The sequence below is a fragment of the Hyalella azteca genome, unplaced genomic scaffold (genome assembly GCF_000764305.2).
Source record: "Hyalella azteca isolate HAZT.00-mixed unplaced genomic scaffold, Hazt_2.0.2 contig13701, whole genome shotgun sequence".
Lineage (NCBI taxonomy): Eukaryota > Metazoa > Arthropoda > Malacostraca > Amphipoda > Hyalellidae > Hyalella > Hyalella azteca.
This window is the reverse complement of record NW_025943613.1, coordinates 116,116-131,056: the sequence shown is the minus strand read 5'-3', so window position 1 is coordinate 131,056 and position 14,941 is coordinate 116,116. Positions and strand designations below refer to the sequence as shown.

General features: G+C 38.6%; 1 protein-coding gene across 1 annotated transcript; it reads right to left on the bottom strand.

Moving 5' to 3' along the window:
• Positions 1-5,997: 5,997 nt before the first annotated feature.
• On the bottom strand, positions 5,998-8,273 carry LOC125178917 (uncharacterized protein DDB_G0284459-like). The gene is made up of 2 exons (XM_047883784.1): positions 8,016-8,273; positions 5,998-7,398 (listed from the first exon to the last, which is right to left on the bottom strand). Exon 2 carries the CDS (start codon positions 7,387-7,389, stop codon positions 5,998-6,000), a length of 1,392 nt encoding a protein of 463 aa, XP_047739740.1. The 5' UTR covers positions 7,390-7,398; positions 8,016-8,273.
• Between the last annotated feature and the right edge of the window lie 6,668 nt (positions 8,274-14,941).

The window sequence follows — 14,941 nt, the reverse complement described above, 5'->3', positions numbered from 1 at the left end:
CCCCATAACAGCAATGCTCCTTTAACAATGGATACGTTATAGGCACTAGATCCATTTGCAGTATATATATGTAATAGTAAACTTATATTAAATCAAGCCTATGTTACTAAAACAATGCAAGACGTCCTTTTTGTAACACAAAACCAACCGGAAAAATAAACATTTTCCGTTCTTTTCGTAATGCTCAAATTAGTAACGGTATATGATTAACTTCAAAAGAACATTATTCTACTCTGGAAAACGATATTTGTACTTCATTCGATAACATGCAAAAATATTTTTGGACACGATTAGAATAAAGATCCGAAACCAAGACCAATGCAGATATAGACATTTAGGTTCCATTATCTAGAAGAGTACCGTAAGCACTTCTCACCAATTCACAAATGAAAACAAATTGGAAGAAAAAATATTTTTAAGAGATAACTTGGAGTACAGACATTTCATTCTGTGCATTGTACGTTTGAAATTCATTGATAAGCATTATTACAAAGCTAAATTTTATTATTAAGCTAAATTTTCAACCACCTCTCCTTGTGAGGTAGCAGCTTCCACAATCAACTGCGTATTTGTACACATTTTCCTTCCTATCCCGCTGGTTTCGGATGTTCAGTAGGTAGTAAAATATTAGAAAAAAACATACATGACATCCGTGCGTTCAGTTCAAAGAACTCTGTCCACATTCAGTTCAAATAAGATTGTTATTCAGTGATGCTATCAGCATACTCTGTAATAGCCTCAGCAGTCGGTACTTCCGAGTTTTCCGTGTCTAGAAGTGCAAGACAATTCAGAAGAATGAAAGCGACGTTCGATTTCTTCGCTTTGCGCGACTTCAGCAACGCACGTACAGCGCCCCGGAATTTCACGGGTAGAGTCCCGTCATGTAACTGTTCTTCGCCAACATTACTCGGACTACGAGGTAACTCAGTCGTGACATTGCTCAATTGTTCGTTGGACGTTTTAGCATGTGCTGCAGGATTGGAATCCTTGGACACGAGGGGACCGGGTAGATCCTTCGTGGCATTGCTCAATTGTTCATTCGTTGTTTTTTCAAGTCTCGCAAGAGTTGTTTTGTTGGACAAGCATAGCAATTCATCACTCAATTCAAGAGAGTTCGTTGTAGTTTTCTCGGTCGCGGAACTAACAGGATTGCTGATGCTAGTAGACTGGGCGCTTCCACTAGGATTTTTTTCCAGACCTGCACTAATTTCTGCAGGATTTGTTGTTTTTGTTGAAATACTTGAAGCTGCTGCGTTCTGTTCGTTGGATACGTTTTCTGAGGTCGGAGACTTGGCCTTATTCAAGGTGGGAGCGACGTTATTATTCGCTACAGGTTCGGCGGAGTTAACATCTGGAACACATGGTTGTTGCGTTTCTAATCTGCGATGTTTAGCGTCTTTATTGAGAGAATCATTTCCAGCGTCGCTTGAAGTGCGCTTTGCACTCTGATTTTTCTCGGGTAACTGTTTTAAAATCTTTTGGTACTTGGCGTGCAATATAAATTGTAGATACTTGATTACCCGAGCATCTAGATTAAGGGACGACATCGATGGCGTGATGCGTTCTTGCTGTGCTCCAGCAATGTCAAAAATTTTCCATGCGTTTCTAAAATTAGTGGAGTTTAACCGAGGCTCGTTAGAAGCAAAACTCCTCAGCATTGACGGGCGTTTGTCGGTCATACAAGAGCTCGCTTTCTTAGGAACACATTTGTTGGTTTTGGTCGTCAAATCTTCTTTTCCGGCATCATCTACTACAGGAAGTGATTTTTCATTGTTTTCCACATTAGACTGTGACTCAAGATCTACTAAAACAGGCACAGAATACTCCTGCCACGAGAGTCTTTCGAAGAAAGATCTCTCAAGGGTGTTGGCCAAAACCTGGCTGTCCCATGGACGTTCCAAGAAAAGCTGTCCTTTTTTCACATCGTTCATCTCGAATGCGTAATGGCAGAACTTGTCGTGTAGTTTAAGGCAGTCGTGTAGCAAGTGTTCGCGCAAATTCATGTTGAATCTGTGATTAACGAAGACTTTCTTTAAAGGAGGTCTGGGCACGGAGGAATTGAACCTTGCTGGCCCGCGGTGGCAATATATTGATGTCCAATTCTTCCATAAACAGAAGATGCCAAGGATGTTGCGAACCGTTATTTCCCCATCTCTTTTAAGCCCTTCCAGTGGAATTGACAGGGTATCGAGTGTAGAAGGAGCATCCAAGAATTCATCGCCGGCATCCTTCTTCTTTTGAAATTGCCGGTGAAGCTTCTCAGTGAGCTTCGCTAGATATAAGCAATCGGGCACAAGGATAATTTTTCTTCGGGCATGAGCAATTTGGATTAATGCTTTGAACATCAGTTCCGGTTTTGGGGACGGCGGCTGGATCACACATAAATGGTGAAGATACAAAATTTCTCGGTTGGACAAGAATCGCGTCGGGTTGGAGCTTCGACTTCTTGAATGATGATTTACAGGCAACAACAGGAACAGTTTTTGAATATCAAGGCTCATGGAATCGTACTCGGCAAAAAGAGTTTTAAATTCATATGAATTATCCGCGTTTAGTAATCGTATCTCATTTATGGGTCTATTGAGCAAGCGAGGATCACTATGCTTCTTGTCATTGTCAAATTCCGTGTTAGAGATTTGAAAAGAGTTGCCCGCCATGGAACTGGCACGGGGGTTGAAACGCGAGCGGCCATTTGTAGTTGCATTCTTTTCTGGCTCACCGACAGAAATGGTCTCTAGCTTCAGATTATTTGTGCCGTGTTGTGCGTTTGCATTCTTATCAGCCTTGAAGACTTTCATTCGGACCTGAGAACCTCCAGATAGAGGATCTTCGCGCGCTCTCTTTGAACGCGGTCCCGGCAAGACGGTGTAAGGTGGCACCCTAACATGCGTTTTCATTTGCACAACTGAGCGCGGGCTTTTCCCTGATGGCATGAGGCTGGTTTGCCTGGTAGAGGTAACTATTGGCAGAGCTCGAGGTTGAGCCTGTGCAGTTTTTTGGAGTCTTTGAGTGGGGGCAGCAGCCGGAGAAACAGTCCACTTGCACGACGAACCTTCAATCTCAACGTGAGACACGCGGGAACACAACATGGAATTTTCTCGAGATTTTGAGCCGGATTTTTCGAATTGTCTAAGCATGTCATTAATTGAAGTATCGCTGAGATAAATTAGCGAAAAAACATCACAACACTTTTGATCTCTTACTTTCAGTTTAAACTCGATCCAGTCCACAAGCATGGAAATCTTTTTGCCTTGCAAATTTTTGCTCAAATCGGCACGCTCGAGAAGACTGAATATGGCTTCGTCCCGATCAGGGAGTTTCTCGCGAATGGCCCACTGGTACATCAAGTAAATTGCTCCGAAAGTGATTCTAGATTTCACTGTGATAGCGCAAAAAGATCGGAAGAGACTATCAAGAATGTAGTGATTCCAGACTTCTCTGCACCAGTCGCAAGTCAGGCCCTTGATCCTGGCTTCGTATGAATAATCAGGAGTCGATGATTGGGCAGACACATTCAGAGCTCCGTCGTCGGCAACATCCGCTTTGCCAATAACAGAAGTAATTACAAGACTTGACTCGGGGTCGTGAGAAATCACATCCGAATCAATTAAGTTGTTATTGAGTGTAGACAAAATATTGCCGTCTGAGTTTTGGAGATCCGTGCTATTTGCTGGTGATTGTGGTTTGCCGTACACATTGTCATTCGTGCCAAGTTTTTCATTCCTATTTACTGTGATTTTAGAAACTGCCCTGGGAGCGAGGGATTTTTGTTTCTCGTCAAAGGTCTTCGGCGAGGATATGATCTTAAATTTTATATTAGGAGAAGCCACATTTGAACCAATTTTCTTTTCGGCAACAGATGGCTGCTTTACATCAGAATGTGTACTTATTTTTTGAAGCGACGTTCCTCTGTCATCTCGAGCACCCTTCTGCGTCAAGTGATTTTCATCAACAGATTTTGTTGGTATCTTGTGTTGTCCATTGTTTTGAGGTAATAGCCGGGAAGGACGTCTTGTACAGTCAGCTGCCTCAACATCGACAATAGCTCGATCTTGACATGCAACGGCGGAGATTTCATTCCTAGGTTTTGAAGATACTTTGGCCACTTCAGGACTTGGACTTGAATTTTGTGTTGTATTGTTCTTGTCAAGGATCTCAGTTGCACGACGTTTTTCATTAGTTCTACTGTCTAGGGAGACGAGCTTCTGATCGTCTTGTGTGGTAATATTACTTGATTTAGATTGATGACGAGGTTTGGTGGAGAGGCTCGTGCTTGCGCTGACTGATGTTAGTGAGCGTTTTTTCGAACTTTCGTCAGGCTTTCTATCGCAAGATTTTGCGACATTGTTCGCTTCTGTGGGTACAATTTGGCCAACTTTATGTTGGTCTGCGTGTGCACTGTGGTCCGAACTCTTAGCATCCGTAGATTTACTCACACTCTTGGACTTGGAACTTGTAGAAGAACGAACATGAGACGAATCTTGCTCTCTTTTATTACTACTGGATGTCGATGGAGACGATTTGCGATGGGATTTTTGGTCACAATTAGATTTGATTTTCAATCCATGTGATGATGAAACTTTCTCGTTTAGAGCACGATTAGAAACGGGATGATTTTGGAAAGACATAGAACTGCTAAATTTGGAGCCACCACTTTTTGCATGGCTAGAATGATGGCTTTTGTTAGAAGAGCTTTTGTTTCTGACACTGCTAGAATCCTCCGTTCTTCCGGAATTACTTCTGGAATCAGGCATCTTGATTTTGCTTTCTTTTCCTTTTAAATGTGCTTTTTCTTTCCGGGCATCAGAGGAAGATTTTTTGTCATCACCGGATTTTAATTCTGATGAAGAACGATTATTGGTGACGGAATGAGAACTACGCTTTGATTTGTCTTCACGTTTTGGATTAAGATGAACTGAGGATGGAGGAGAAGGTCTCGACAAAACTTCTTTTATGGCGCTCGTGATCACGGCGGCGTGATCGTCGGCGCTGTCACACTGGCTAGTACTTGATCGAGCAGAGACTGTTTTGGATGCACGCTGTTCAGAATTAATTTTTTCTTTTCCGTCATTTTTCTGAATACTTGAAGCTTTGGATGAATTTTCGTCACGGTTCGGGAGCAAGCCGAGGAGGAAGGAGGCATTGGTTTTGATGGATAAGTTTGCCAGAAAACTCTCGTCAATGGCATTCCCAGCTTGGCTGGCATCCTCTTCTACATTTTCGTCGGGTGAAGAATACGAGCTATCAACTTTCGATGCCGACGAGGAAATGGGTTTGGGTGATGGAGTTCTGGGCTGGCGCGAAGTGGTTAAAGACGGACGAGGTGGTGTTCTCGGTTGGGGTGAGGTAGATGGCAAGGAACGCGGTTGAGTAGTAGTGACCTGAGTAGTTTGGAGGGGAATGGGCATGGGTCCGAGTTGAGGTGGAGGCGTCAAGGAAGGGAAGGGTGCAGAAAAAGGCTGAACGACCGGAGAAATACCCGCTGGGGCATATGGAAAGTGCGAATTCATCCCTTGGAAAGGATAATGGGCATTGGGAGGAGGTACCATTTGGAAGCGATCAGAAATATTTGTATTATATGAGCTGCATGGACCGCTGGGATAAATTTGATGTTGGGCTGCAGGTGTTGAAGGCAAGGATGGTGAGTCACTAATGATGACGGGCCCTTGGGGAACAAAAGGAAGGCGCTGACACAGCGGCGGCGGAGGTAATAATTTCTGCTTTGTTGCTTTAAAATCAAACGGAATTTCACTTTCTGGAATAGCATGCTGGACGGAAGGTTTTTCAATTTTATCTGTAGAGTCGCGCTCCATGTTAGGGAATTCATTTTCCCCAGGAGGCGGTGGAGTCTTGGTGGCACAGCGAATAATATTAAAAGCTTTATCAGATCGAGCCTCGCAGGGGACTTCAGTGGGGCGTGGAGGGGGAGTGTGGGCTTCAGTGGGGCGAGAAGGGGGAGTGTGGGCTTCAGTGGGGCGTGAAGGGGGAGTGTGGGCTTCAGTGGGGCGTAGGAGGAGGGGGAGTGTGGGCTTCAACAGGAGGAGGGGGAGTGTGGGCTTCAGCAGGAGGGGGAGTTAAGGCTTCTTTGTATTGAGAAGCATCATCTATGGTACCAGGAAGAGGTTGAGGCGCAAGCGTTGAGTTGGGCTGGGCAGGGATCTGGTCACCGTAAGGAACACAAGAATGAGTTTCAGTTGCAGGCAACAGAATTTCATCATCACATGAAGATTGTAAAATCTGACTTCCCTCTTGAACATCTTTGTGGGATTTGCTTGGTAATGGAATTTCATTGAAATTTGAAGAAACAGAAGTTATTTGTGCTTCAGGATATGGCACAAAAGTCGTTTTCATATCAGGAGGAGGAATTACAAGAGAAATATTTTTTTCCTCATAAGTAGGTGTCTCAGCTTCCTCAGGCAGGTGCGTTTCTGGATTTTCCTCAATAACTGGAGTGCAGGATGAAGTTTTTGAAGCTTCACAAAGAGAAAGAGTCTTTTTATTTGGACTGAGATCTACACCAGATTCAACCTTGTCAAGAGGCAAAGAGGAAAACTCAATTCCAGTGTGAGGAGAATCAGCATTTGAACCCTGAGGAGCTATACCTTTAAAAGGAAGTTCATCAGTAATAGCAATGTTTCTCTCAGCTTCCAGTGGACAGGATGATGCAGTCAGTTTTGGAAGTATTTCATCTTGAACCAGAGGAGAGGTAGTAGTCTCTCTGTCATGTGGTTCTTCCTTATTTGTACCATCAGGAACTTCTGTAGTGTTTTCCACTAATGCAGTAGTACGAATCCTGGGAATACTTTCATCGCTTGGAAGGATATTTTGTTTTTGGGAAACAAGCTCATCTACATTTTTATCAAGAGCTGTTGTGATTGAATTAAAATCTGTTCCACTAAGAATTTCAAGTATCTTAGAATGATCTACACCAGATGGTTTTTTCAGTTCATTATTTTCTTTCAACTGTGTATTTTCAACAAGGACTTCAGATTTTATGCCAGATTTATCATCTGAATATTTGGAGCTCTGCATTTCAGCAAGTAATAAACTAGCTTCATTTGGTGATAGTTGATCATCATTGTGAGCAGAGCTTAATGCAAGAAGCAATAAGGCATCTTCAGTCACAGAGCTTTCTTCAACACATGAACCACTTTTACAAGCATCGTTGTTAGCCGCAGTTTCTTTTTCATCTATTTCACTGTTAGAGTTTGCAGAACTAATTGGCAACTCAGTGCCATCAGTTGAGTTTTCTGCACAAGACTTGATAGACGTTCCTTCTGACAGGAGAGCTTCACACAAGTTGCTGCTCTCAGATTTGTTGGCATCAGTGAGATGGTCAGGGGTGGATGGACCAGCAGTAACTCCAGGGTTCAGATCACCCACGTCCATTTTTTCTGCCTGTAATAAGATCATCATTAGAAATCATGCTTGGTTTCAGTAATAAAAATGACAAAAGAAAAAATGCCTGTAAAGAAATAACAATCTAAAAAAACACTAGGCTTCAGTATGAAAAATTATACCACTATTGACCATTGTTGCTATATGTTATGAGATTATCATTAAAAAACATACTAGGTTCCAGTTGGAAAATTTCATCACCCTGGTACATTTTTGCTACCTGTAATGAGATCAACCTACTAGGTTTCAGCAGAAAAATTGCAATCAATATAAAATTATTAAAATAATATATTTACAATAGAAGGTCCAGTCTACACAACTCATGAAAACTCAATCCATAAAATAATAGGTAAATATCACCATCTTCATATCCTTTCATACACAACCATGATAAATCACATGCCAAATGCCATAGAATGATCATCAGAGCTAAGATTCATGTTGTAAACATTTCATGATCAAGCTATATTTCCTTATTTAACACAAGAGTCACAAGCATACCAAAATATACGGTACTAGTTTAATTCTCTAGAAATGTAGGAAGAGCATTATTTCTAAATAATTCAGTTGCATTACCTTCTGGATTGCTATATACATTATAATTTTACACAAATTACCTTGGTTTTATTCCTTGGGTCTCAATTCATTGCTGCAGAACAGCCAAGTGGATTTAAAAGTTTTCAGTTAATTATGAACTAAAAGTCAGCTTCAACAACACCTAGTGAGGGCTCTGTGATTATTGTAATCAGTTCCTATACATACTTTTTCTGAAATTTTGGATTTTACAAAAAGATAGTGTTTCGTCAGGGTGCAGGCCCAGCTCAACTGTAATTATGATATGCCACAATGCTTACTCTACTTCAAAGCCATGATCCCTGCAAGAAATAAAGAAAATTAGCGGTGGATCATTCCATGCCAAGTACGTAGTCTAAATATTCATACCAAAATGTCTGCAATTTTTTCCAAATTATAACTTCAATTGCTGCAGATCTGCACTGCTTTGTCTGAGAAGTAATTAGTCCCCATGCATGCAACTTTAAACAAATGCAATTTTTGAGTTATAATAAAATTGACAAATAATTTGCAACAATGGCAAGTAAGACAAAACACCCATCCAATTTTCAATACTGATTCTAATAAGATTACTTAAAATATTACTGATGAAAAATACAGTCAAAGAAGTTGGCTCCGAAGTGTACTGCAAGCTCTGTCATGACAAATGTATACAAATATTCAGACTGCAATCATGTCCTTCTAAATAAAAAGATTGTTTGGAACTTCTAACCAAGCTTTGTTTTTCTGCTCCATATGATACAGCTGGATTTCAAACTACTACCCATGCTCAAAAGCCACCTTGCAGGATATCTTCAAAATTGTCATACCAACATGAATGGCAAAATTGATCGAAGTTTGAATCCAATTACTGCAAAGTAGTAGGCTTGAATTAAAATTGTGAATAGTATCAATTAAAAGAGGAAATTTGTCTCTTCTGCAAAAGAAGCTGTGTGAGAGGAATATTTGGAGTGCACCAGGTCTTGATAAATTTGTTGAGCAGCCTGTGAGGTGGTAGATGTTACTGGAGAAAGGGAGAAATCTGTTAGTAGATGTTTATTGGTGTTAAACCATGGTGGCATTGGAGATATCAGAGGAGATGTGAGTAATCTTGGAATGGTGATCTGTAGGGAGGAGAAGATGGATTTGGCATTAGGTACAAAAGAAGTTAGCAGGGGTGTTCCACATTCAGCAGCCTGTTGGTGGTTGTTGTGAAACAATTCTACCACAACAGGCATCTAGGCAGCTGAATAAGTTGGAGGTAATATTTACAGACTATCTCACTCCTATGAATGGACAATGGGAAAAGGTTTGTTCTACTTCCATTGATGACACAGGTGTAGTTTTTCTAAGGCAGTTATTTTGGATGACATTCAGTTTGACAAGGATAGTGGTGGCCGCTGAGGCATAGAGAGCAGCAGCATAATCCAGCCGACTTCTGATCCTGGCCTGACAGCTTCAGTAAGAGTGCTCAGTCTGATCCCAGTGCCTGCTAGAAATAGATTGCAATAAATTAGTGAAGGGGATGCATGCAAGATTTAGAGTTAATTTGGGGTTCCCATTGCCAGGGTTGGCAATGATTAAATCAAACTTATTATATCATATGATTAAATCACTTGAATTTTTATAAAAAAAAATCATGATTTTTTTTATTTTTAGAACACTTCTCTTTAACTTCACTTCTTGTTTGTTTGTCTGTCTGTCTGTCTGCTACAAATCTTATAATCGATATTTAACACACTTCTACCTGTCCAATCAATCTGAAATTTGGCACACTTGCATAAAGTTGGAGACAATGCATGAATCAATTGACAGAATAAATAATTTTGAAAATATAAAAAATTTTGATATTAAAAAATCTAATTAAAATCTAATCTAATTAAAAATTTTTTTTCATTATTAAAAAAATTAAAAAATAATTTCATCTGCTACAAATCTTATAATCCATATATGACACAATTTGACTGGTCCAATTGATCTGAAATTTTGCACAATTGCATAAACTGATGCTAAAGTCAAAGACAATGCATGAATAAATTGACAGAATAAATCATTTTGAAAATATACAAAATTTTGATATCTTAAAAAAAGTTTGAAAATAATTTTTTTTTTCAATATTTGAAAATAAAATTAGAAATTCATTGCACATGTGTAACATCCAAGACACTGGATTCTTCAGAATTGTCGTCTTTAAAAAGTAATTTTTAAACACATATTATTTATTTCAATTCAAACACTTCTCTTTAACTTCACTTCTTGTTTGTTTGTCTGTCTGTCTGCTACAAATCTTATAATCGATATTTAATACACTTCTACCTGTCCAATTGATCTGAAATTGTGCACAATTGCATAAAGTCAAAGACAATGCATGAATCAATTGACAGAATAAATAATTTTGAAAATTTACAAAATTTTAATATCTTAAAAATATGTTGAAAAATAATTTTTTTTCAATATTTGAAAATAAAATTAGAAATTCATTGTACATGTGTAACATCCAAGACACTGGATTGTTCAGAAGTGTTGTCTTTAAAAAGTAATTTTTAAACACATTTTATTTTTAATTTTATTTTTATTTTTTTTATATTTAAATATATTGAGTGGCAGTCTTCAATTTATTTTGAGGTACTGTTATTCATGGTTTAGTATAAATGTACTATGACAAATTGAAATATAAACCTGCTACCTTTAGTCTTAGTGTGTATTAGGTTCCAATGAATTGTATGTTTTTGGTACAGAAGCATCAATTGTTGCAATACATTGTACATATAACATAGCTAGCAGCTTAGCTAATTCTTATAAGGCTATAAGTAGTCTTTAACTAACTATTTGACTATTTATTATATATTAATCACATTATACAATTTACATGCGTCAGCTACCGTCAAACGGGCTAAAAAGGGACAGTTTTGAGAATTTTTTGTTAATAACTTCTTATCATGAAACATTTCACAAACAAGTTTAGGCTCATTTTATAGCTCTTTGTGAGGGCTATCAAATGGCATCTTCAAAAAAATTCCATATGCTATTCGTAAGGTGCCAGATGCAAAATAAAACTGTCCCGAATTACCCCTGGGAGCGGGGTAATCCGGGGCATTTGAATTAAAACTTAATTATAAAGTATTTTAAACATGCAGAGTGTACTCACCTATTACCAGCAGTACTACAAAGTCCTCCTCTTCCTTTTAGATGTAATGTAACGATGAGGAGCTGAACAAGCTTCTTTAGGGAGTGACCATTGCATTGAGTGACCTGGATGTTAGGAGTTCTGCCTAACATCCAGGCTTTTCTGCTCCCGAAGAAGATTTTATTTAAATTTATGCTTAAATTTAAAATTTAAGCAAAAATCTTTGTGATTAACCCATATATTATCTTAACTGTGGCCTTTGCTAACAGACGATCTGCTGTAAATGTGTTTTAGGGTTGTCCCTAATCACCCCGGGGGTTGTCCCTAATTACCCTGGGGAGTTGGCCCTTATTACCCTGTTGCGCAAAAATGGCTGCCATTTTTTTAAATGAGATAGGCAAATTCCGTCAATTGCATTTTCAAGCCAACACCTGTGTGAAACTATTATGTAAGTAAAATTTTTTAATATGGTGAATATTTTTTTTTGCTCCAGACCTTAGTAGAAGTACTTTTCCAAAATTGCATGTTTCACACTATTTTTCAGCAATTTTTTAGAGATAGCCAATGTTTGATTTCTTGACTAGCTTTATACATAATAGATAGTACAAATGTTGAAGTTTACGCCACTATTTTTAGTTTTGCAATATTTTGATAAGTTTAGCTGTTACAACATTTCAACAAAATGTGGGACTCGCATCCCAATTTACCCCGCCTGTTTGAGATTGTATTGACCTTTTAGGCATTTAGAAAGATTTTCCACTCTAATATGAGCATTCCAATTGAAATATTCAAGTTCAGTCTTTAAATGTGTGAATTTATGACTAGAAAGAAAACAATTACTACAATTATAAAACTATATACAGGGTCCGCCATATTTACGGCAACGGATGTTTGCTATATAAAAATAAATCGGTTTCTAGGAGACTTTTATTTTATAATGAAGCTTAATATCATCTATTAATTCATCTATTTTATTCTGCAGAAGTCTAAGGTGTCTAAATTTACTATTACTTATGGCAGTAGATAGAAATGCAATTGTAACCCTTCATGAAAAGGGCGAGAGTAATTCAGTCATTGCTCCAAAAGCACCAAATTTATTTTGAAACTGTGTGGAAGGTGGTAAATAATTCAAGGAAACTGGTAAAACATGCAATCGACCTGGTCAAGGTAGGAAACGATGTGTCCGAACAAAACAATTGGTCAAAAACACAAGGGAAAAGTTGAGGAGAAACCCTCGTTGCGTAGCGGCAAAATTGGCTGCAGAAGCAGGAGTCAGTCAGACAGCAATGCGTAGAGTCCTCAAAACCACCCCTTACAAGATGCAAACAAGGCATGAACTAACAGACCATCATAAACAAATGAGACTCAAAAGATGCCAGCACATTCTGGATCTCATTGAGGATGGCAAGCTGCTCAACTTGGTGTTCAGTGACGAGAAAAAAATTGAGACTGAACAAAGCGTTAACTGTCAAAATGACAGAATTTAGAGTTGGGATGGATCTGTGGCAACCAGAACAGCAACACGATGTCAAAATCTCATGTCCGTGATGGTTTGGGCCACGGTAACTGCCACTGGGAGGTCCCCACTCGTTTTTGTCCCCTCAGGAGTGAAATTGAACCATCAGCGATACATTTCGGACATTTTGGAAGCTGTGTTGTTACCTTGGGCCCATAAACACTTCAACGGCTTACCATGGAGTTTTCAACAAGACTCTGCCCCATCACATGGCTCAAAACTGGATTCAGGGTCACATCCCAGCGTTCATTAGCAAAAATGAATGGCCCTCAAGATTCAAGAAGCCCTGATTTGAATCCTCTCGACTTTTCTGTATGGGCTATTTTAGAGAGTAGGGTCTGCAGAATACCTCATGATTCTTTGGGATAGTTTGAAGTCTAAATTGACATGAGAATGGGACTTGATCCCTCAAGAAATGCTGCGCGTCTCCTGTGAAGCTTTCCCACGTAGATTGGAGGCCATCGTTAAAAATAAGGGTGGTCATATTGAATAAAAATGTCTGAGAATTGTTTAGGTAATTCTTGGCTACTAGGTTATCAAAAAAAAAAAAAAAACAATGCACCTGTTTGTTTCATTGAGAAATTACAAAAAACATGTGTTGCCATAAATATGGTAGACCCTGTACAAAATAATTAAATGCAGTGAATGAAAATAATATTGTGTACTTGTTTACTTCAAACAGTTTTAGCTTTTCTCATATCATAAATCTCATTTCAAGTCATTTGAGGTTTGTTTGGTTGTCATTCAGTTGATGTTTAGTATTGGTTAATTGGTCTGAATCTAATGAAAACAGTGCAGTCAGTCACTCAGTCACTAGGTACTAGTTGGTGTGTTTAGAAGGTAGAGTCTGGTAGATTTATAGAACATAAAACTAGTAGATCTATAATCATCTATTGATAGTGTTGTGCACTGTGCTATCAGCTACCTATCTAATGTGACTCTTCAATGTTTAGAAGATCCACATTCTGCATTCCTGGAGTGTTGTTGTATATTGAAGCCAGTTAAATGGTCAATATTTAGCTTGTTACCTTGCTCCATACAAACTTTACAAAGCTAATGAATAGACTTTGCTGGTCTACCTATAGGACTCAAAATTGGACTTGTGGACCACTGTGCAGAGAGTGGATGAATATTGCAAGATCTTCGGCGACACTTCAGCAGCAAAATTTATGCCTTCAGAAGATCTTGTCGACACATTTAGATTGAAATTCTTGCATTTAATATATTTGTCAGTCTTTGGCCAACTATTTAGAAAAAAGTAAGGTTTCCGGTACATTGGATGGATCAGGATGCAGTGAAGCTTGTCTGGAAATAAGTTCCAATGAGTTCATGTCAAAATATCCTACACAAATGTAAACAACAAGTTTACGATTGCGTAGTTGCAGTCACATTAGAGCGGTCAGACTGCATTATCACATGTTCAGTTGACACTTGCTGTACAATTGGACTGTTTTTAGGGTAAAATTAGTTATTTGGGGTAACATGTGCATGCAACCTTGTAAATAAGTTCGTGGCTTGTAAATAGTTTTTCATTACTCAGCGTAAATGGCTTTTCATTATAAATTACCCAGCGACCCATCTTGAAAATGGTTGGTGACGCTTTGGGCTTAAAAACCCATATATTGGCAACACTGCGTCCACCCTCTGCAGCCTGGCTTGTGGACAAGTCTAAAAAAGTGTCTGGTTTATCACCATGCCCATCATATCCAGCACTGCTAGGCTGACATGGGGCAACCACAGTTATTCCAAGGGTGGATGATCCACCCTTCAGGCTTCAACGGATTATGCCTAACAAAAAAAAATCATAATAATAAAAATAATAGTATTGATAAATACAAATAATGCTGAGAAATAATTAAAATTTTGCAGTGATCAGATCTTGGAGTGGACTCAGTGGAGGCTGAAGAAAAGTAAGTCAGTCCAAATCCGATGACCATCCAAGCGTGATCCAGGCTGACAATAGAAAACCCTCATCATGGTCTTTCTTTCTTCTTTCTTATTTATTCTTATAGGAGCACTGGAAGCTAGTCCATATAGCCCCTTGCCTAAACTAGGTTTAATTGGTACCTAACTGTTTTAACAGCTCTGAAAGTGAAAACCTGAAACAAAGAGAGAACACACACACGGTAAAAGAAAAAAATAAAAGAAAAAATAAAAAAAATAAAAATAATAATAATAATAACAATAATAAGAAAAAATACAAAATTGTGCAAAAATTAAACATAAGCGTTGAAATTGAAGCGATGAAAGAAATAAATATCAGGAGTAAATAACAAAAAGAAAATTAAAAGGAAAAATAATTAATGAAATAAATAAAATTAAAATAATAATAATAAAAATTAAATAAA

What these genes read in the sequence shown, in the direction of transcription:
- LOC125178917 (XM_047883784.1), bottom strand. Translation starts at nt 7,389, where the DNA reads ATGGACGTGGGTGATCTGAACCCTGGAGTTACTGCTGGTCCATCCACC.